The following is a 23,252-nucleotide window of genomic DNA, read 5'->3' as shown; positions in this document are numbered from 1 at the left end:
AAGACCACACCCTCCTGGAGAAAAGAGGCTTCAATCCACCACCGATCCACTCCTTTGGCCTCCTGCCAGCTCCCAGTGCCTGGCTCAGCACCCCTCCTACTGAATCTTTAATTAAAAGAACCCAATTTACATGGGGACGGATGTCAAGCTACATACTTAATCTGCAGCAGAGATGGCCCCTCCTGGAGGGCTGAGACAAGTCAAAGCCCCCTCTGCGGAGCACTCACTCACCAGGGAGCTGGAAGCAAAAAAAAAAAAAAAAAAAAAGATTTGGAAAACCAAGAAAAGTAGATGAGGAGAGGGTTGAGGAGTTGGGAGTGCGAGAACATTTGAGGAGCATTGGCCAAGGACGGCACAGGACTCCAGGCCACACTTGTTCCCCTGTGTCTTGCCTCACTCCCAGCTTCAGTGACAAGAGTCCTTAAGCGCCAGGTCATTGCAGTGAGCCCCTTGCCTCCATGCACCGGGCCCAGATGAAAAGCCCTCCTGTGGCTCCCTTCCATCTCTGTTCCCAGGAACTTAGGTCCCTTCCTGACTGCCCACCTTTTCTTTCAAGCTCTCACGCCTTTGCAGGTGCTGCTTCCTTTGCCTGGAGCATCCTTGGCTTGGGTTTCCGTCACTTGCCTTCAAAGAGTCTAACCTAAGAGAATGCTCACCTAGGGGGTAGAATGGACAGATGTTAAGTGTGTGGACTTTGGAAGAAAATTGCCATATTCAGGAGTTCCTGAAGATTTATTTCTTTTCTTTTCTTTTCTTTTTTTTTTTTTTTTGCCACACTTGTGGCCTGCAAATGTTCCCAGGCCAAGGAGCAAACCCGTGCCACAACAGTAACCTGAGCCACAGCAGTGACAATGCTGGATCCTTAACCACTGGGCTGCCAGGGAACTCCAAAGATTGACTTCTTTTCTAAGCTCCCATTTGGTCTATGGGAGGAATTCGCATGCCTCCAGCTCTCACAACTTTACTCTGTTTCTCCAGAACTCAGACATCTGGCCTCTCTTTTGCCAATAGAGCATTTGCCCCCCATCCTTTACCTTATAAACTGTTTACAAATCTGCTCCTTGAATTGAGCAAAAACATTTTAATCTGCCCTCAAGAGGAAGGTGAGAGGCAAGTGGGAGATGGGGTGAGTGAGAGATAATTAAACACATTTCGCTACAACATGAAAAAAGGAACAGCATATTGCATTTTTTAGGGCCCCATCCACAGCATATGGAGGTTTCCAGACTGAGGGTATAAAAGGAGCTGCAGCTGCCAGCCTACAACGCAGCCACAGCAACACAGGATCCTTAACCCACTGAGCGAGGTCAGGGATCAGACTTGCATCCTCATGGATGCTAATCAGATTCATTTCCACTGAGCCACGACAGGAATGCCGCATAAAGCATTTTAATGTGCTGCTCTTCCCAGTGAATTAACACAAGCCTCTCTCCTATCTGGTACTCGATAAATATTTGTTGAACGAATGACTATTAACAGTGTGTGATTTTGTCTTTCCTGCTCTAAGTCCACGCAGACAAATCAATATTAAACCTAGCTCATAATGTGGTTTTTGTTTTGGGACTCCAGGCCAAGGTGAAGTCAGTATTTGTTGAAAAGTGAGACTGTTGAAAAGTGGAATTTCTCATTGTGGCTTAGCTTGTTATGAACCCGACTAGGATCAGGTATTGCCATGAGCGGTGGTGTAGGTCACAGATGAGGCTCGGATCTGGCTTTGCTGTGTCTGTGGTGTAGGCTGGTGGCTGCAGCTCCAATTCGACTCCTAGCCTGGGAACCTTCATATGCTGTGGGTACAGTCAAAGAAAAAAGGAAGGGAAGGGAAGGAGGAAGGAAGAGAGAGAGAGAGAAAGAAAGAGAGAGAGAGAGAGAGAGAGAGAGAGAGAGAGAGAGAGGAAGAAAGAAAGAAAGAAAGAAAGAAAGAAAGAAAGAAAGAAAGAAAGAAAGAAAGAAAGAGGAAGAAAGAAGAAAGAAAAAAGAAAAAGAAAGGAAGAAAAGAAAGAAAGGAAGAAAGTAAGAAAGAAGAAAGAGGAAGAAAGAAAGGAAGGAAGGAAGGAAGAAGGAAAGAAAGAAAGAAAGAAAGGAAGGAAGGAAGGAAGGAAGGAAGGAAGGAAGGAAGAAACCTCAAAAGGGGTGGGGGGCAACTCGGGCAAAACCAGTTCCAGCCTCAGCTGGATCCTGCCTTACTCACTGCAGTATCGGAAGTCTCTCCCTGGTGCTTCGCCGGGCTGTCTGTCCTTGGTTAGCATCCATGGGGAAATTGCACACAGATCCTGGTTACTACTTGCACACAGAGCGTGCTGAGAAATTCTAGGGACAATAATGTCAGAGTAAATTACCTAAGTGCAGGAGAGTCTACCAAGGGAGCTAGGAGATTGCAGAGCAGGGACAGGAGGTAGGAATACATGATTTCTGCATTAATCACCAAGCAATCTGTGGATGACAAGGGGCCCTGGAGCTACTGGGTCTATCCAGCTGGACTCGATGGAAGGAATGGTCACGCTGGCCAGGAAACCCTCATCCATCACTAAGACACCTGCTTACCTGCCTGCCATGTACACAGGCCTCCTGTATCCTGGCTCAGGAGAGATGCCGCCCTGCGCTGGCTCATCCTCCTTGATCCTCTGGACCATCCCTGCATCCACAAGCCCTGCCACATCTGGCTCAGGCCATGGGGTCTCCCTGGCCAGCAGAGTGCAAAAGAGGGCATGGCTTTGGCCAGTTAGCATTTAGGAAGCTGTTTCCAGGGTTTGGCTCTCTTCAGCTCCTGACGCTGCATCCTCCTCTTCCCACACCCTGTTATCTTCCCAGTTGTCATGTCCTAAGGAGGGAAGGCACAGTGCCCACCGAGCTCCACTGACTCACTCGGCTGGTCCTCCCCAGCATCCTCCTTCGCCTATCAGGTCCACCCCATCCCTCCATCCCCAGAAGCACAGAGGACCCTGCTGGAGGGAGCTCCCCCTGCCCTTCCCCTCTTCCTCTGGCTGGGCCCTAACCCCTGGATCAAAACCTAGTCCCAGACTCAGATCAATTTGTTTGCAACATTATTTTCTTGGCCAGTGTGTTCTGCCTTTCAGGGCATTTCCATTTTAATGAGACACCACTGTCTTTGCCCAGGTGGATTTCAACAGTGGTGGTGGGTTTAGTGGAGGAAAGAGTCTTGACTAGAAGGGTTATTTCAAGGCTCAAATCCCCAGCTCTGGATTCAGACCCTGGATTTCAATCTGGCTCAGCAACTTCCTAGCTATATATATATAACCTTGGACCAGTCATTCAACTTCTTCTAGTTCCTTGCCAATAACAGGGATAAACATATCCACCTCACAGATCTGAGGAATGGACTTAATAAGTATGTATTTTAAGATTCTGGCATGAAGTTGAAACTGTTCCCCTTTGCATGGTGAGGCTGGTTCTTCCAGCATTGGAGAGGGGGTCCAGGGAGGGGCGTCAAATTGTCCTCTGCAGCTGAATACCAGGGGGGCAGGTTATTCTAAAGGCACGTGGCCCCAAATATCTATAGCACAGCACCCCTCTGGATTTTCACTATTACAGTCATTCTTCTGGGTAAGCATTATTTCTCCCCAGGGTCCTCTTTTAAAATGCAAAAACCCTTGAGAAGCCAAAGTTATTAATACTGTATTGTGAGAAGTTTAATCAAAAGATTTTGTTTAGGGAGTTTCCACTGTGGCACAACAGGTTAAGGATCTGGTATTATCTCTGTGGCGGCTCAGGTCACTGTGGAGACACGGGTTTGATCCACAGCCCCACTCAGTGGGTTAAAAGGATCCAGCATTACTGCAGCTGTGCCATAGGTCAGAGCTGCGGCTCACAATCCCTGGCCTGGGAACTTCCATATACCATGGGTGCAGCCAAAAAAAAAAAAAAAAAAAAAAAAAAGATTTTGTTTATTTTGTCTGTGAAAGTACAGGTGGAGCTCCTGTCATGGCTCAGTGGTTAACGAATCCGACTAGAAACCATGAGGTTGCAGGTTCAATCCCTGGCCTCGCTCAGTGGGTTAAGGATCCGGGGTTGCCATGAGCTGTGGTGTAGGTTGCAGACGCGGCTGGGATCCCTCGTTGCTGTGGCTCTGGCGTAGGCCAGTGGCTACAGCTCCAACTCAACCCCTAGCCTAGGAACCTACATATGCTGCGGGAGCGGCCCAAGAAATGGCAAAAGGAGAAGAAAGAAAGAAGGAAAGAAAGAAAGAAAGAAAGAAAGAAAGAAAGAAAGAAGGAAGGAAGGAACGAAGGAAGGAAGGAAGGAAGGAACGAAGGAAGGAAGGAACGAAGGAAGGAAGGAAAGAAGGAACGAAGGAAGGAAAGAAGGAACGAAGGAAGGAAGGAAGGAACGAAGGAAGGAAGGAAGGAAGGAGGGAAGGAAAGAAGGAAAGAAAGAAAGAAAGAAAGAAAGAAAGAAAGAAAGAAAGAAAGAAAGAAAGAAAGAAAGAAAGAAAGAAAGAAAGAAAGAAAGAAAGAAACACAGGTGCCCTGGGGCTCAGAATCCAGAAGAAGCAAGGATTGTCCCAGCTATGGAAGGCACATTATATTGCCTGGCCCCCACTTACCCAGGACCTCATTCCACCCTCAAAACAATGTCAATTATTGTGAAGTGGTCTTTTTTTTTTTAACGGTTAAATCAAGACCCTTGTCCATGGAGTTCCCGTCGTGGCGCAGTGGTTAACGAATCCGACTAGGAACCAAGAGGTTGCGGGTTCGGTCCCTGCCCTTGCTCAGTGGGTTAACGATCCGGCGTTGCCGTGAGCTGTGGTGTAGGTTGCAGACGTGGCTCGGATCCCGCGTTGCTGTGGCTCTGGCGTAGGCCGGTGGCTACAGCTCCGATTCAACCCCTAGCCTGGGAACCTCCATATGCCGTGGGAGCGGCCCAAGAAATAGCAACAACAACAGACAAAAAGACAAAAGACAAAAAAAAAAAAAAAAAAAAAAAAAAAAGACCCTTGTCCAAAATATAAAATGAACACATTCCAATGATTTCATTTAACTCATCAATTATTGAGGGAACTAGTAAGACGGTCTAGATGTTCAAGAGAGAATCCAAAGAGCAGGAGGATATAAGCCATCAAGAAGGCTGCAACTAATTTACCTCATAAATGCAACTCTGGTCCATATTCATAGGGCAATAATCAATTGCATCCCTACCAGATACAATTTACATATTTTTTTTTTTTGTCTTTTTAGGGCTGTGCCTGTGGCATATGGAGGTTCGCAGGCTAGGGGTCCAATCAGAGATACAGCTTCTGGCCTACATCAAAGCCACAGCAACATCAGATCCGAGCCGTGTCTGTGACCTACACCACAGCTGACGGCAACACTGAATCCTTAACCCACTGAGTGAGGCCAGGAATCAAACCCAAAACCTCACAGTTCCTAGTCACACTTCATGGCCTTCAACAGCCTTTCCCTACACCACTCTCACTATCTGTAGCAGAGAAGTTTCTGAAGTTCAGTAAGACCTGGTCTGTGCTGAGTGCCGGCCAAGAAGGACAGGCAGCAGGGCTCAGGACCTCCTCCCTTCTGACAGCCCGCCCTAGGGCCCAGGGTAGACAGATGTAAGCAAAGCCAGGAAGGAGAAGGGTACAGACTTTCAAAGCCTACGACTGACTAGATCTTGCAGGACTGGAACAGAGATTTCCTGGCATGTTAGATATTAACATTTGCAGCCTGGTTTTCAACTCCTCCACATCAGGAGTTTGGTTGGCAAAGCCCTGCTGCCTCCCCCACATTTGCCTGCCCCACTGGTACAAGTCGGAACAGCAGAGGCACTGCTTTTTTTCCTCCCCCACCCCCCCCTTTTTTTTTTGCTCTTTATGGCTGCACCCTCAGCATATGGAAGTTCCCAGGCTAGGGGTTGAATGAGAGCTACAGTTGCCAGCCTACACCACAGCCACAGCAACATGGGATCCAAGCTGCATCTTCAACCTACACCAGAGCTCATGGCAAGGCTGGATCCTTAACCCATTGAATGGGGACCAGGGATCAAACCTGCATCCTTAAGGGTACTAGTTGGGTTCTTAATCCACTGAGCCACCAGAGGGAACTCCGAGACACTGCTTTTAAAGGCACAGTGTCACCTTCCTGTGCATTTCTCATGGCAGATAAAGAAAGCAGGGGGAAGGGGCCAGCTCCTGATGGTTTTCTTTTTTTCTCATTGACAAACTGTTTATTGCATTTTGCATCAGTATGGGGTGTCTGTTATTATGTCTTAGAATCCCAGGATTTCGGGAGGTGGTGAAGTGGCCATGGTGAATTTGGGAACCTGGTCTCCCAAAAGTACCTGCCACTCTACCCCTGATTCTGCAGTGGCTGCCAGGGGATCCCCCTCCACAGGCCATCCCACTCCATAGCCATAGTGTGAACCCTGGCAGTGGATGGCAGACACTCTTCCTTGGTCATGCCTTCCCAGTAGATAGCATCCACATAGTCACAGACACAGGAGCTCCCAGAATCCCCAGGGACAGGTCTTACCACCATACCCGCATCGGCACCAAGTGCAGTTGCCCCCGCTCTTGGGCGTCCCAGCCTGCGGTGATGCTCCCTGCCATCAGGTCCTCCTGGTATGGGTAATACGCTCCTTAAAGAGACCAGCCGCCCTGTGTACCGGCAGAGGCTCCCTGAGTAAGGCTCAAGGAAGCTCAATGCTGTGGAAAACGAGCTGATAAGTGACTGCATCAGCTATTGCCTGGGTAATAGCTGCTGAGACTGTCATGAATAGGGGTCAACTTGTCAGTCACTCGATGGGCTCTTCTGGAGGGGGTCTGGGGCGGCCCCTGGAACCATGCCCCCACCATATTGCACAGCCATCTACCCCTGTAGACACTTCCTGGTTTTCCCAAGTGGAGATAATGGCCTCAGGCCCCCAGGCTGGTGCTGGCCTCGTTCTGGAGCAGTTACTAAGGCAGCTGCCCTCTTCCTCCTCTGGTACTGCTCCCAATGGTTTCTTACAAGTGCATTTAAACTGAAACCTATAGTGCAGCTGAACAGCTGGGTTGGAAAATTGGTTGTTTAGCTCTGCAGTTGGTGTCAGGGCCCAGTAGCTGAGAGAGAATAAAAGCTGTTTGAGTTTGCAAACTGCCAGGGCTGTGAACCAAGGCAAATGGCCTCTAGGGAGCAGGGACTCAGCGACTTCTTCCCCCATTTCCACTCATCAGGAGGAGACGACAGCCCTAAGCCAAGAAATCACTGCCAGGGGCCCGGGCTGGTAGCACTACAGGCGGTAACCAGACTCTCGGGTTTTCCTGTACCCAGCTCTGCCTTCAAGGAATCACAGCCCCAGAATTCCAGAATCTCACATCTGCAAGGGACTGAGAATGCACAGGAATGCCCCTGCTTTATGGAGCCCAGAGCCCCAGGGAACACTCATAACTCCTCTGCCCAGGCTGCCCTGCTGTTTGCCAGCTCAGATGGGTAGTAAATTCCTTCTTGTGAGCGCTGAAACCCATTTCTCCTCCACCAGCCAGCACAGTGGGCAGACACAGTGGTAGCGCGATTGGGAATGGCCCCTCAGATGACCTGACCCATAGGTCACAGAGCACCTGCAGGCATTTTTTCTTGGTCTACATAACATTTAAAAATTCCTTTTTTTTTTTTTTCTTTTTAGGGCCACACCCAAGGCATATGGAAGTTCCCTGGCTAGTGGTCAAATCGGAGCTGCAGCTGCCAGCCTACACCACAGCCACAGCGAAGCCAGATCTGAGCCGCACCTGTGATCTACGCTGCAGCTCACACCAACGCCGTATCCTTAACCCATTGGGCAAGGCCAGGGATCGAACCCGCATCCTCATGGACACTGGTTGGATTCATTTCCACTGAGCCATAACGGGAACTCCCAAACCTTTTTCTTTCTTTTTTTTTTTTTTAATCCATTATTTACTCCAGCTTCAGCATTCCCAAATACCTCCCAGCCCAGCTGGCTTTCCTTGTCTTCGAGACCCGGCTGGTCTCTAGAGGTACCAGTTTGTGAGGCCAGGCCTGTCCACTTACAACTCCTCAGGATTTAGCAGTAGTGACCATACATGAAGAGGTTCCTTAGTCTAGTGTTCATTTCCTTCCTTAAAAGTTTAGCCTCAGAGTTCCCAACGTGGCTCAGCGGAAACGAATCTAGCATCCATGAGGATGCAAGTTTGATCTCTGGCCTCCGTTAGTGGGTTAAAGATCTGGCATTTCTGTGGCTGTGGTGTAGGTTTGCAGCTATAGCTCCAATTTAACCCCTAGCCTGGGAACCTCCATATGCCGAGGGTAAGGCCCTGGGGGGGAAAAAATATTAGCTTCTTCCCTTCCAGAGCTATGCTCACCTCCAAGGATTTCCTTCCTCCCATCCTGCTCTAATCTCTATCTTGTGACCTTTATTAATATAAAAACAACCAAACCCCCAAAAAAAGCAGCAGAGGAATTTTGTTACTTTTTCTTTTCATGCGCACATGCATTTAGGTCAGTTGTTCCAACCAGCAGCAGTATCACCTCTTACTTTACCTTCTGGGATTTGGGGAAATTCGAGGTGTTATGATGACTGGGACAATTAATGCTTGAGGGCCAGAGATGCTCAGTATCCTGCTAAGTAAGGCATAGGTGCATTAAAAAAAAAAAAAAAAAAAAAAAAAAAGCCCCTAACCCTCATGGAAAAACACTGATTGAAATGGAACTGGCTTAATTTTTTCCTAATCTTTTATTTAACTTCTTTCTCTATGCCTCTGCAAAATGGGGATAACAGATTTCATTCACAGGACACTACATTTCTATCTTTTTTTTCTGTCTTTCTTTTTTTTTTTTTTTTCCCGCTTTCTAGGGCCACACCTGTGATGTGTGGAAGTTCCTAGGCCAGGGGTCAAATCAGAGCCATAGCTGTGAGCCTATGCCACAGCCATAGCACCACCAGATCCAAGTCGCATCTGCCACCTACACCACAGCTCACAGCAATGCCAGATCCTTAACCCACTGAGCGAGGCCAGGGATCAAACCTGCATCCTCATGGATCCTAGTCAGATTCATTACCACTGAGCCATGATGGGAACTCCCGAGAAGACTACATTGCTTTCATAGGGTTCTTGTAAAGATGACCCAAGATAAAACAGATGCTTGACACACACACTGAGCATATAATAAATAGTAAGGATGATGACTGATTTTAAAAAGTAAATAGTGAGGAGTTCCCGTCGTGGCTCAGTGGTTAACGAATCCGACTAGGAACCATGAGGTTGTGGGTTCAATCCCTGGCCTTGCTCAGTGGGTTAAGGATCCTGCGTTGCTGTGAGCTGTGGTGTAGGTTGCAGATGAGGTTCGGATCCCATGTTACTGTGGCTGTGGCGAAGGCCGGTGGCTACAGCTCTGCTTCGACCCCTAGCTTGGGAACCTCCATATGCCAAGGGAAGTGGCCCTAGAAAAAGCAAAAAGACAAAAAAAAAAAAAAAAAAAAGTAAATGGTGATAAAAGCCCATGAGTCTGGAATCTAGTCCTGCTAGAGTAGCTAGTCTGCCATTAACCAAGAACGTGGTCATGACCGTGACATTTCTCCTTTCCGAAAAATGAAGGCTTGCACTAGATTTCTGGAGTTCTGTTCTTCCCCAAGAGTCTAAGGTTCTGTGTTACTAAGAAGATGCACGACAGACCCTTTTGATTTTCTTTCAGGCTCTCCTTGTCTGGGCCAGCATTCCCAGGAACAATGTTGAATGCTGACCTGAGGCTGTATTCCCACCACATCCTTAAAGAAGACTGGGAAAGAAGCAATGTGTAATGTCTACAGGACAGATACACACTGGATAGCATTGCTGTCTTGAAGTCCGTGAGGTTTTGAGGGAGGCTGTAATAATGGCTAATGGCCTTGACTTCTTCCAATTGTTCCCCTTCCTCAAATGGAGAAAGAGCTTTCTCCGCAGAACCCGTCCCCTTGTGATGGGTACCTGCCGATCACTAGACTCTTATCACAAAGGGATTCAGGGAAACAGCATCTGAGGCTCAGCAGTGAGGCAGAGGCTCAGAAAGTGATCCCTGGGAGTTCCCATTTCGGCTCAGTGGATTACCAACCTGACTGGTATTCAGGAAGATGCGGGTGATCCCTGGCCTCGCTCAGTGGGTTGCCGTGAGCTGTGGTGTAGGTCAAAGAGGTGGCTCAGATCCCGAGTGGCTGTGGCTGTGGTGTAGGCTGGCAGCTGCAGCTCCGATTCGACTCCTAGCCTGGGAACTTCCATAGGCCACATATTCGGCCCTAAAAAGCAAAAAGAAAAGAGAAGAAAAGAAAAGAGCTTCCCCACCCTTTGTTCCCACCTGCTGGCTGTGATTGGAGGCAAGGTGGGGGCAGCTGTACATCAAAGGAAAAAAGCAGCAGTTCAGCTCATTTGAATAAACCAGGAAGAAAGGAACTGCAATAGCTGATTATCGAGAGACTATTTCCTAACTAGGTTACAGATAGTCAGAAGAAATGGATAAAATAAAAAACAAGGAGTTCCCGTCATGGTGCAGTGGTTAACGAATCCGACTAGGAACCATGAGGTGGCAGGTTCAATCCCTGGCCTCGCTCAGTGGGCTAAGGATCCAGTGTTGCCATGAGCTGTGGTGTAGGTTACAGACGTGGCTCGGATCTTGCGTTGCTGTGGCTCTGGTGTAGGCCGGTGGCTACAGCTCCGATTAGACCCCTAGCCTGGGAACCCCCACATGCCATGGGAGCGGCCCAAGAAACGGCAAAAAAAAACAAAAGAAAAACACAAATATAATTCTCTTTGTGCCTGGTGTGTAATTAGAGTATCATTTATTCTGAACTTCTTACTTCAGATTTGACTTCCTGGACATTTGAGACATCTTACAAAAGCTTCCTCCAAGGACCTGGAATAAGAATGTTTAAATAAAGACTTGAACCTAGGGGGTTGTCCTTAGGCAGAATCAACAATGCTGTTTTAACAGCAAAGGGACCTTCCTCTTAGATTTTATAGGTTGCTGGGGCCCTCTGGTGGAAGATGAAGCTTCCGTCTGCTGGTTAGAGGCCAGAGAGTTGATTGGTCCTTCTTGGTTGAGCAAGCTGAAACCTCTAGCTCTGAAGTGAGCAGAGGAAGACGAAATGTCAGGTGCTTGGGACCTCACACACGTGACCTCATTTGTCCCTCAGTGTTCTGGTTTCTAGGTCAGGGAGCTGAGCTCAGAGACATTGAGTTGCTAAGATCACTTGCTGGGAATTCTAATTCAAAGCCAAGGATTCCAGAAATCCTGATGGTCACAAGTGTTTTGGTTTTGTGGCGGCTTGGCGGGGGGGGGGTTGTCTTTGTCTTTTTAGGGCCACACCCACAGCATATGGAAGTGGCCAGGTTAGGGGTTGAATAGGAGCTATAGCCGCTGGCCTACACCACAACCACAGCAACGCCAGATCTGAGCCGCATCTTCAACCTACACCACAGCTCACGGCAACGCTGGATCCTTAACACACTGAGCAAGGCCATCCATGTCCTCATGGATACTAGTTGGGTTTGTTACCACTGAGCCGTGGTGGGAACTCCCAAAAGTGTTTTAAATACGGATACCCATGCACACATGCATGTGCGCACACGCACACGTGCGCACACACACCCACACCCACACACAGAGGGGAGGGAGGGAGAGAAAAGAAGTTGGAGTAGGAGAAGAGGAGGAGGAGGAGAGGGAGGGAGAGTAGGGGAGGGGAGGAAGAGGAGGAAGAGGAGCAGGAGAAAGCATGTGCAATTATCCCCAAAATGTGTCCCTTGTTCAGTTAGCAGTTTTATTGCAATGTCCTTCGCTGGAGTTTGAATTAAGGTTTTTCAGTATAGGACACCAGAAGTTTCAGGTTTCTTTAAACTGTTTTGACTACATGGCTTATTTCCCACCTTTTCTTTGAAAGGTTAATGATGAAGAGAAAAGCGCCCCAGAGGGAGAGGATGCAAGCTGGAGCGACCCAGAATAAATGTGTTCATCAGCCAAGCACTGCTTGATGTCCTTCCCCTCCGTGTAAAGCAAGGGTGTGGAAGATAATGATCTTTTTTTTTTTTTGTCTTTTTTTTTTTTGCCTTTTCTAGGGCCACTTCCCTCGGCGTATGGAGGTTCCCAGGCTAGGGGTCGAATTGGAGCTGTAGCCACTGGCCTACGCCAGAGCCACAGCAACGGGGGACCGAGCTGCGTCTGCGACCTACACCACAGCTCAGGGCAACGCCAGATCCTTAACCCACTGAGCAAGGCCAGGGATCGAACCCGCAACCTCATGGTTCCTAGTCGGATTCGTTAACCACCGCGCCACAATGGGAACTCCGAAGATAATGATCTTTAAGGACATATTAACCTAAGAGATAGTGTCTTGCACACCTGGCCCTAAACCTGAAATGAATGCTCACTCCCCTCTCCCTTCTTTTCTCCACCCTGAAAGGTCTTCTGTGTATGTGTGTGGCTGAAACATGTTGAGTATCTAATGGAAATCGAGGCATCCAGGAGAACAAGACAAAAATCTGTCTTTATTCTCATGACCTTGCCCATAATTTCCCACTTCCCTCTCCCTCCCAAATGTACTATTATAATTTATAGACTACAGCAGGGATTTTCAGAATGTGGTTCCTGGACTAGCAACACCGGTGTCACCTGGCAGAAATGCAGGTGCTCGGGCCCACCCAGCCATACCGGCCGGAACCTCTGGAAATGAGGTCTAGCAATCTGCTGGCAAAGCCCTCCAGGTGATTCTGAGACTTGCTAAGGTTTGAGAGCTACTGCTCGAGCACAGGGTTCTTAACCTAAGGTCCACAGAGGGTGTCAGGGGGTCTTAAAGTCCCTTGGGTTTGCATGTACAGTTTTACATGTGTATTTACCCTTTCTCGGGAGAGCAACCACCTCTTGAGCCCAAAATACCAAATAAGTTGCCTCTGACTTTGTAATTCTGTTTCATGGTAAACATCCCCACGAACACTTCTCTCACCTCCATTTATTTACCTTAAAAGACTCCTGGCTTTCCCCCAAAGAATCTTGGTGGTCATTTTCCCACGCCTCATCTACCTTCAGTAGAGAAGGAATGACCCCCCCTGTACTGTTACCAGCCAGTTATCAGCCAGACTGAACATAAATCTCTGATTTTTTTTTTTTAATCTTTTTAGGGCCACACCCACAGCATGTGGAGGTTCCCGGACTAGGGATCAAATCGAGCTGTAGCCGCCGGCCTACACTACAGCCACACCGCAGCTCATGGCAACACTGTATCCTTAACCCACTGAATGAGGCCAGGGATCGAACCTGCACCCTCATGATGCTGGTCAAATTCATTTCTGCTGAGCCACGACAGGAATCCCAAATCTCTGATCTGTTAAGACTTAAACCTAGACTTCTCTTTTCTCTTCCTTTATTGCGTCATCCGCTGACATTCCAGACACCTTCCCTCATTCATTACAGACTTTGGGTTCCTACAGTCCTGCCATCGTCCTGGGTAATAGCAACGTCATGTGAATGAATGACTCATCCAACACCCCAGCCTCACAGGACTGTCCCTTGACCTCTCAACATCAAAGGATCTCACCTCCGTAACACTCGGACCATTTATTCTGTGCCAGGCCTGGGACTTGCCCTTGCATGGCATTGTGGTAGATGGCTAAGACTAAGTTAGACTGTGGTAACAAACTCCCAAATCTCGGTGGCCTCCAGTAAAATGTCTGTTTCTCTGCCCATTGCAGGACAGCTGCCTCTGTGTTCCCTGTCCTCGTCAATCTTGGAGTCAGCCTGAAGGAGCAGCCCCGGATCTGGGGTGCACTAGTCTTGTGCTGAGGTAAAGGTGCAGACTGGCCCCCAGGATGGTCCTCAAATCTCCGTTCAGAGGTAGCTCGCTGCACTTCCACTCACATTTCATTCCTGCCACTGGGACAGGAGGCACAGTCTTCTCTGAGGCCTGGAGGGAAGAGGCAGAAGTCTTTGAAATCTTTTTCTAGGACATCAGTCTCTCTCGACTCTATCCACTCCTGTTATACCATCCTTTCAATTTCATTAAAGCCCCCTCCTGGAAACAGAGAGAATAGATGCACTGAACACTTAGTAAGTGCTCACTTGACATCTGTTATCCTGTGAGGTACTTGGGGTTTAGAGAATTTAATAACCTGCCTTCACCTTCTTCTTTGTATCTTCTATTTAGAACCATCACTTCAATGGTTAGGGAAATAGGGAGTTCCCATTGTGGCTCAGCAGGTTAAGGACCCAGCTAGTATCCATGAGGATGTGGGTTCCATCCCTGGCCTGGCTCAAAGGGTTAAGGATGTGGCATTACCATGAGCTGCAGCATAGATTGCAGATGAGGCTCGGATCTGGCATTGCTGTGGCTCTGGCATAGGCTGGCAGCTGCAGCTCCAATGACCCCTAACATGGGAACTTTCATATACCACAGGTGTGGCCCTAAAAGGGGGAAAAAAAAAAAAAAAAAAAAACTATCACGGGAGTTCCCATTGTGGCACAGTGGAAATGAATCTGACTAGTATCCCTGAGGATTTGGGTTTGATCCCTGGGTTCATTCAGTGGGTCGGGGATCCGGCTTTGCTGTGACCTGTGGTGTAGGTTGCAGACGCGGCTCAGATCCTGTGTTTCTGTGGCTGTGGCATAGACCATCGGCTATTAGCTCCAATTCAACCCCTAGACGGGGAACTTCCACATGCACAGGTGCAGCCCTAAAAAGAGAAACAAAATGAAACAAAAAACTATTAGGGAGAGAGAAGGACCAGTTAGAATTGCAAGCCCAGGTCGGGGACGAGAATGTGTAGTAACGGCAATCTGCAAGTTGCGTGGTTTTTCTCCTGAAGCACTCAGCAGATGGACCAGAGGCAATTCTTTCCTTAAGTGACATCTGCCAATGTCTGGAGACAATGTTGATTGTCCTAATTGGTTGAGCAGTAGCCAATGCTACTGGCTACTGGCATCTAGTGAATAGAGCCCAGAGAGGCTGTTCAGCATCCTACAGTGCCCAGGACATCCCTCCCCTCCACAAAGAATTTTCCAACCCAAAATGTCGATAGTGCTGAGGCTGAGAAACCCAGGTCTAGCGATGGGATAGTCTCAAGCAACTGTCTTGGAAAGCTGCCTACTCTGTTCTCACTCCTATTTTCCAGGGTATCAGTTTCAGACCTTCTCTATTCTCTTTCAACTTGTACCCCAACTACCTCCTCTTTTACACTCAGCTCTTTCCTGCCATGCTCTCAGCTACAGCCTTCCCAGATGCTACTCTTCCCTCACTGAAAGGCCTTTGCATGTCTCCTCCTATCGATGGAATTCTCCTCCTCTTCAAACTCTTATCCTGCCTTTAGATCTCAGCTTCTCATTTCAAGGAGGTTGTTCCTAAACCCATGACTAAATTAAATTAGGCCCTCCTTCTATGTTTCTCATAGCAGCATGTATTCTCCCAACATAAATCTTCACTGCACTACACACTGATAGTGTTTGATTAGTTCCCCCTAAGCCATGAGAGCAGGAACCATGTTCATCACCTTCACTGTTGTATCCCCAGTACCTAGAAGGCATAAGATACATAATAGGTACTTAATATTTACAGCCCAGGTCTCTCCTGAGCTCCATTTCCATTCGAAGCTCCTTATACGCACAAAATCAACACATCCCAAACTAAACCCATCATTTTTACCTATCTCATTGCCATCACCAAAAACCTACACTTTTTTTTTTTTTTTTTTTTTTTTTTTGCTTTTTAGGGCTGCAGGTGAGGCACACGGAAGTTCCCGGGCTAGGGGTCGAATCAGAGTTATAGTGGCCGGCCTATGCCATAGCCACAGCAACGTGGGATCCGAGCCGCATCTGCAGTCTACACCACAGCCCACAGCAACGCTGGAGCCTTAACCCACTGAGCGATGCCAGGGATCAAACCTGCGTCCTCATGGATACTAGTCAGATTCCTTTCCGCTGCACCACAACAGGAACTCCTTACCCATATTCTTTATCTCAGTTAATGACACCACCATCCAGCCAATTGCCCCAGCCATCCTTGATTCCTCCCTTTTGCTCAGATCCACATTCATTCATGAGGCCTGTCACTTCTGTCTTGATTTCTCTCAAATCCATGCACATCTTTTGGGCTTTTGTCTCAGACACGATGGTTCTCTTTTTTTTATTATTACTCAATGAATTTTATTACATTTATAGTTGTACAACAATCATCACAACCCAATTTTATAGCATTTCCATCCCAAACCCCCAGCGAATCCCCCACACCCCAAAGTGTCTCATTTGGAAACCATAAGTTTTTCAAAGCCTGTGAGTCAGTACATGTTCTGCAAAGAAGCTCATGGTTTTCTTTTTTTAGATTCCACATGTAAGTGATAGAATTTGATGTTGGTGTCTCACTGTTGGACCAACTTCACTTAGCATGATCATTTCTATGTCCACCCATGTTGCTGCAAATGCTGTTCTTTCTTTCCTTTTAATGGCTGAGTAATATTCCATTGTGTATATACAGCACATTTCCTTTATCCACTCCTCTGTCGATGGACATTTAGGTTGTTTTCATGTCTTGGCTATTGTATAGAGTGCTGCAATGAACACTGGAGTACATGTATCTTTTCGAGTCATGGTTTTCTCTGGATAGATGCCCAGGAGTGGGATTGCTGGATCAAATGGTGATTTTATTTTTCACTTTCTGAGGAATCTCCATACAGTTTTCCACAGTGGTTGTACCAATTTACATTCCCACCAATAGTGTAATAAAGTTCCCTTTTCTCCACACCCTCTCCAGCATTTATTGTTTGTAGACTTTTGGATGATGGCCATTCTGGCTGGTGTAAGGTGGTACCTTATAGTGGTTTTGATTTACATTTCTCTGAGTGATGCTGAACATCTTTTCATGTGTTTTTCAGCCATCTGTATGTCTTCTTTGAAGAATTTCAGACACAATGGTTCTAACTGCTGACTGACTTTAATTCTTAGAGGCCTTGGACAGATTAACTTTGCTAAGCCTTCAATACTTCATGGGACAATAGATGCCACGTCAGCACATACTATGTGTTTAATCAATGTTACCTATTATTACTCTTTCCAGGTCCACTGCCATTAGCTTAGGAATATAATCATTTCTAGCCCAGATTGCTGCCATAGGCTAATTGTTCTCCCTACTTCTGTTCTAGCCAGCATTCCAGTCTCTTATCAATAATGTAGCCAGAATGATCTTTCAAAACCGTAAATGAGATGTCACATTCCTGCTTAAAACACTTTGATGGCTCTGCACTGTCTTCAGAATAAAGTTCAAACTTGTCAGCTTGGTTAATCACACCTTCACTACCTAGTCCAATCTCTCATCACTTCTCCAATCATATCCTCTGCTTCAGTTATGTGGAAGAATTTAACATTTCCCAAACAGGCCATTCTCTTACCTGTAGGGTTTTTTTGTTTTTTTTTTTTTGTTTTTTTTGCCTTTTCTAGGGCTGCTCCCGCAGCATATGGAAGTTCCCAGCCTAGGGGTGGAATCAGAGCTGTAGCCTCCAGCCTACGCCAGAGCCACACCAACACGGGATCTGAGCCACGTCTGCGACCCACACCACAGCTCATGGCAACACCGGATCCTTAACCCACTGAGCAAGGCCAGGGATCAGACCCACAACCTCATGGTTCCTATTCGGATTCGTTAACCACTGAGCCACAACGGGAACTTCTGTAGTTCTTTCATTTGCTGTTTCCTCGGCCCATGTGGAAACTGTCTTATGTCTTAACTTGATTGTTAGACCGTAGGCAACCTGAGGGTGCTTCCCCATTCCCTATGGTATATTCCTAGTACCAAGCAGGCTCTGGCTCATATTAATGCTTAATAACTATTTACTGAGCAAATTTAACTCCTATCCTTAATTTTGAAGAGGAAATAAAGCAAAGGGAAAGCATTAATCAAATGAGTTTAGGGTTGGGGATGTACATAGCAAGGTTATCCCTGTACCCCCAAAACTGTAACGACCTGAAATCTTTCTAACAGTACTAATACCTTTTATACCTTCAGAGGTTAGATTTGAGCAAATTCTAGCAAACAAGTACTGGCTGGGCATTTGTCTGCTAACAAGAGTTTAGCTCAGTTACTACTTTCAGCTTGCCCTCCTCTAGCCTCAAGGCTACATTCAATAAAGATGATAAATCTGCAGCATCGGGAATCAAAGTGAGTAGGAGGTAAATCCCAGGAAACAAAACATGGTATGCAGTTATTATTAAACAGTAATTTTTTAAAGAGATCACAAAACATGGAAATGGTTGTGTGGACACAAAAACTCGCCTCATCCTTCTCTAATGTTCTGCCTTATTTTTTCTTTTCATTTAAAAAATGCTCTCCCTGGAGTTCTCATTGTGGTACAGTGGAAACTAATCCTACTAGTATCCATAAGGATGTGGGTTCAATCCCTGCCCTCGCTCAGTGAGTCAAGGATCCGGCGTTGCCCTAAGCTGTGGTGTAGGTTGCAGAGGCAGCTTGGATCGCGTGTTGCTGTGGCTGTGGTGTAGGCCGGCAGCTGTAGTTCTGATTCGACCTCTAGCCTGGGAACTTCCATATGCTGCTGGTGCAGCCTAAAAAGCAAAAATAAATAAGTAAATAAAAAATAAACATAAAAAATGCTATCCCTATTTCCAGTAACCACCTGCACCCCATGCCCAGGGCCTCTTCACACAGGTGTATACTACCTATCTCTAGACGTCATTTGTATGGTCAGCCTACGAAGGGTGCTCCCAAAAGTTGTGCAGAGCACCAACTGACCAGAGGCTTTACCCATATTAATGGCCTTAGCTATCAGGGACAATCTTTTGAAAAACATGTGAGCTAGCCAAGCTCTTTACAAGTACATTTCCTTTTCTTTGATATTCCTCTAAAGAACAGAACCAGGGGGTCATGGACCAGCTTTAATGAAGCTCCTGAAAGTGACTGTAGTGTTGTTTGGGCTTTTTTCATACAAGATTTTGTAAGTTTCTTTAGCTTTTCAAGGAGTGCTATAATTCCCAAAAGCTTAGGAACCACTGCTAGAGACCCTAGCAGACGCGAGGCATACAAGTGATCAATGTGTACTTAGGACAAACCCTCAGTACCTCTCCACACCAGCCCCAGCTCAGAAACAAAACAGAACAGAACCCTGTGTCTGGAAGCTTTTCATAAACTCGACAGGGGCAAGTCCGTTACCTCACCATTTAAAATCTCTTCAGGAGCAAAGAGGGTGATATAACTGTGGGTTCCGAAGAGTTAGGCACAGTGGGGGAAACTCCACAGCTCACGGCCCTCAGCTCAATGTTAAAAACACTCTGCAAAATTTTGAGGTTTCCTTCAAGAGTGGGAGCCTAAAAATGAAATACAACAATTATTCTAGTAGTTAACTGTGAGTGTACGTTGGCCAGGGACAGGAGAAGGGGATTAAAAGTTGTTTTTAAGCACTATAACTTCTATTGCAAAAGCTATTCTCTTCACTCCCAAGTCGGAACAAAGACTGTACATAAAGACAGAAAACAAGATCTTGCTGTACACAAACACTACATATTTCCCAATAATGACACCACGAAATAGTAAAATGAAAAATATTTAATGCACAACAAAAAGCACAAGAGGAAAAACAGGTATTAAAAGCATTATACAGTGCAAAACCCAAAAAAGACACAAAGCGATTTAGTGGTGCTTACAAAGATTAGGCAAGAACTCGTGAAAATGTCTCCTTTCCTCATCTGGTGAGCTGGTCACTATTCAAAGTTATTTCAAATTACCTTTTCCTGCCCATTTTAGGAAACCACATCTGCCTCATCAGATGTTAGCTGAAAAATTGCATGTTTGCTACATACTGACAGTGCATTATATGCCACCCACTCAAGTGCATGTACGACAGAGCATTTCTGTATACCAAGACCCTGACGACGCAGGGATAGCTACTACCCCAATTTACACACACACTTCTCTCAGAACCTCGAGGCAAAACTCTTCTAGACAAGAGCCTCATATCAAGGAAAAGATATCTGAGCTAGAGGCATGTGCAAAAGGAGGCAACAGAGGCTCTGTGCGGCAGGTACAAAGGGGAGCTTGTGCTCAGCTTCTAGGACATGAGGTATTCAGATTATATACCCCACAGTCAGATCTACCAAAAGCTTAACAACTTCCAATACCTGATTCAAGGCAATTAAAGGTTAAGCTGCTGCCCACACTTAATCCCTACAATGGACGATGAGGTAGAAAGGGTAGTACACTCATTTTACAGATGAGAAAAAATGGAAGCTTAAGAAGGTCAAGACAGCGGAATCTTACTCTTTATCTCTACCCAAAAAGGCACCTAATAGTGTCGCGCTAGAGAATGGAAAGGTCCTGTTCAGAGGCTTGCCAAGTGCTGAGGAGGACAGAGACATTTCATTCCTCCTTTAAAACATTTTCTCTTACTTTCTAAAGGGGGAAAGGAAAAAAACCAAAGGAGATACTTTGATTCTTTAGGACAAAGGAAGTGGAAAAAATGAAGGAACCTGCAGGGGGAGAAAAAAAAAAAATCCCCCTGTAGGAAGAGGACAAGCTGACCTGAATTTCTTAATACTGGGACAAAAGAGGAAGTAAATCCCGTTGCCTCATCGTATACGCAAATCTTCAACTACAAGTTTTTTACTAGATAGGAGCTCTGATGTCACATCTTTCCTTCTTATTGCTAGAATTTACCACCTAACGCTGCAACAGAAACATTCCCAGGACTGAGTGAAAAAGAGAAACCTTATCTAAAGATACGGTAGTTAAAACCATCCAAGGGGTGATACAGAAGACTTCTGGTATAAAGGCAATACCCAGAAATAAATAATAACCTTGACCTCCAAGGAAAAAAGAGCAATAGTAAGAAAGAAAGGAAGGGGACATGTCTGACATCAAAGTACTTACTGTTTAAAAATAAAACAAAAAAACTATGGGATAAGAAATCAGATGCCCTGATAAACTATTATAAAAATGTCAATTTTCAATAGAGCATTTGTCAAATTACAGCAACTATTCTGCAAAAGAAATTGCTCTGGCAGTACTATTGTCCCTTTTGAGGATCCTTGACCCATTCCACCCCAAGAAATGAGTTCTACTCACTTGCTATGCTCCCAGAAGACAGTGAAGACAGATACTAGATGAAGGACAACAATGTGCAGAAGCAGCATCTTTGATTTCAGATAAGCTACCAAGAAATATTAACCACCTCTTTCCACAGAAACACTTGTTTCTCTAGAACACTTTAGTCATTCAAAAGGCTTTGATAGAGGTACACTAAGCCCAAGTGTAGGTTTATTATAATATTTTCTTTAACAACGCCACATTCACCTATAGTGGCATTATTTGGGATTGCACATTTATTGCATTAAAAGACCTGAAAATGCTAACAGGACATTCTCCCATAGGAGAGAAGAGATCTGATGGCTCCTAAAAAAGAACATATAGCAACGGCAAACAACTAAAGTTCTGTCAACAGAAAGGACATCTCAAGGCGATCTGGAAAAACTGTTCCCAGATTAGTTATTGGGAGTCATCTGAACCACTACCTCAGATAACCCTCATTTCCAGTGGCTTTGGGCCTCTAATATTATATCTCATATGCTACACTGCAATTAAGCTAATCACAAATCTAGGAAATCGCAGCAAAGTAACCTCAGCATACCGCATACCCTACGGCAGTGCAAGACATCTGTAAACATTGTACATGTTACTTTTGGCACAGGGAGAGCTGGCAGGTTCATTTACCTCTGAAGTGCAGCTTCTAGACACAGCCAGTCTACAGCCGTTTTTAGCAAAAGCATTAATAGTCTTGATAGTGTGTGTGCATATATGTACTTCCATGAATGGGAGAGCTGTCAAGATGAATCCTTTTTTAGGACATGAGAATGAGCAATTTAAGTAGATGGTTGGCTAAATGGAAAACAAGAGATTCACAGTATCTAAAGCAATATCCTTTCAGAAGTTCATATAACTCTCTGCAGGGAAAAAAACAAAAAAACAAAAAACCAATTATCTGGTTAACGAGTTTCACCCTTTCCAAAGAGAACCAAGAGGTAACACTACGATAGCTGTGTAGAACCCACGATCTAACATTCACCAATTTCTCATTAGTGACTGTCAAAGGCGCCAACACTGCATTGAAGTGACGTTAAAGTAACAAATGATCCTCACCTTTAAAAATAAATTCTTACAAACAAAATAATTTCCCACAAAGCATTGCATATATCTAAATATACATAAATTATTACTAAGACACAACTGAATATTTCCAATGCTTGGCAGTGATTCAGTCTTACATCAGAGGAGTTCATGGCAGTCTGGATGCTGATCCCTTGTTCAAGCCTAAGATCAGGAACCTATGATATTCCACAGATGGACTGTGAAGACATAGTAATATCAGTTTAAAGCCTTGATCTAAGATTTGTACAAAGTCTGACTTAAGTGTTAAATACAAAAGCAAACCAAAAGTTGTAAGTATAGCGTAAGCAGGATGAGTTAACATTAAGAGACAGAAGACATTTTTAGATAATCTAGAAATTTATGCTATCGCCATTTTTTTGTCTTTTTTCTTTTTTTCTTTTCTTTTTTTTTTTTTTTTGTCTTTTAGGGCCGCACCTGCAGCAGATGGAGATTTCCAGGCTAGGGGTCGAATCAGAGCTGTAGCCAATGGCCTATGACACAGCCACAGCAATGCCAGTTCTGAGCCGAATCTTCGACCTACATACACCACAGCTCATAGCAACGCTGGATCCTTAACCCACTGAGCAAGGCCAGGGATCGATCCTGTGTCCTCATGGATACTAGTCAGATTCGTTTCTGCTGAGCCACAACAGAAACACCAGAATTTGTCGTTTCTGTTCTGAAGTTTTTGTCTGGGATAACATGGTCACAAATATTATTTTAAATAACAAAAATAAGAAATTTAATGCTATCATGGGATGATTTCATTAATCACAAGTCTATGAGGTGATGCAGCGGAAACAATAACTCCACTGACATCTATGTTAAAGGATCCTTTCCTGGCAATCAAAGAAACACCTGGAGCACTGGAACTCAAGGTTCTATCCCTGGCCCAGCACAGTGGGTTAAGGATCCGGCATGCTGTAACTGCTGCTTGGATCTGTTCCCTGGTCCAAGAACTCCATATGCTGTGGGGTAGCCAAAAAAGAAGAAAAAAAGACTTCTACCTCAGCATGGCTTACCCATAACTAGAAGCCAATAATAATTTAATGTCCAAATGAAGACATTTCAGAGTGCGAGTGAAGATTCAGAGACAAACTAGATAGGGTGCTAGAAAATGGGTCAACTGGCACAGGAGGACTCTGTGCTAGACGAGG

The 23,252-nt window shown here is 45.8% G+C and overlaps 1 protein-coding gene and 1 pseudogene across 5 annotated transcripts in view; both read right to left on the bottom strand.

The window, feature by feature from the left end:
* Window positions 1–6,216: 6,216 nt before the first annotated feature.
* Window positions 6,217–7,149, bottom strand: LOC100525002 (proteasome subunit beta type-6 pseudogene; annotated as a pseudogene).
* A 12,333-nt stretch (window positions 7,150–19,482) lies between these two features.
* The window catches only part of MDM4 (MDM4 regulator of p53), a 44,218-nt gene continuing 40,448 nt past the window's right edge, over window positions 19,483–23,252 (bottom strand). For all 5 annotated transcript variants that reach the window (XM_013989569.3, XM_084976836.1, XM_021063227.2 and 2 more), the window contains exon 12: window positions 19,483–22,292. In XM_013989569.3, the coding sequence (XP_013845023.2) occupies window positions 22,272–22,292 (21 nt within the window). In that variant the 3' untranslated portion in view covers window positions 19,483–22,271. The remainder of the gene's footprint in view (window positions 22,293–23,252) is intronic.

Source organism: Sus scrofa, chromosome 9 (assembly GCF_054392235.1).
Source record: "Sus scrofa isolate SSC_HxYL_T2T_F1_AM1 chromosome 9, Sscrofa_HxYL_maternal_Yorkshire_Landrace_v2.0, whole genome shotgun sequence".
NCBI classification, from domain to species: domain Eukaryota; kingdom Metazoa; phylum Chordata; class Mammalia; order Artiodactyla; family Suidae; genus Sus; species Sus scrofa.
Note: the sequence above shows the minus strand (reverse complement) of the source record. Positions and strands in the feature narration are given on the sequence as shown.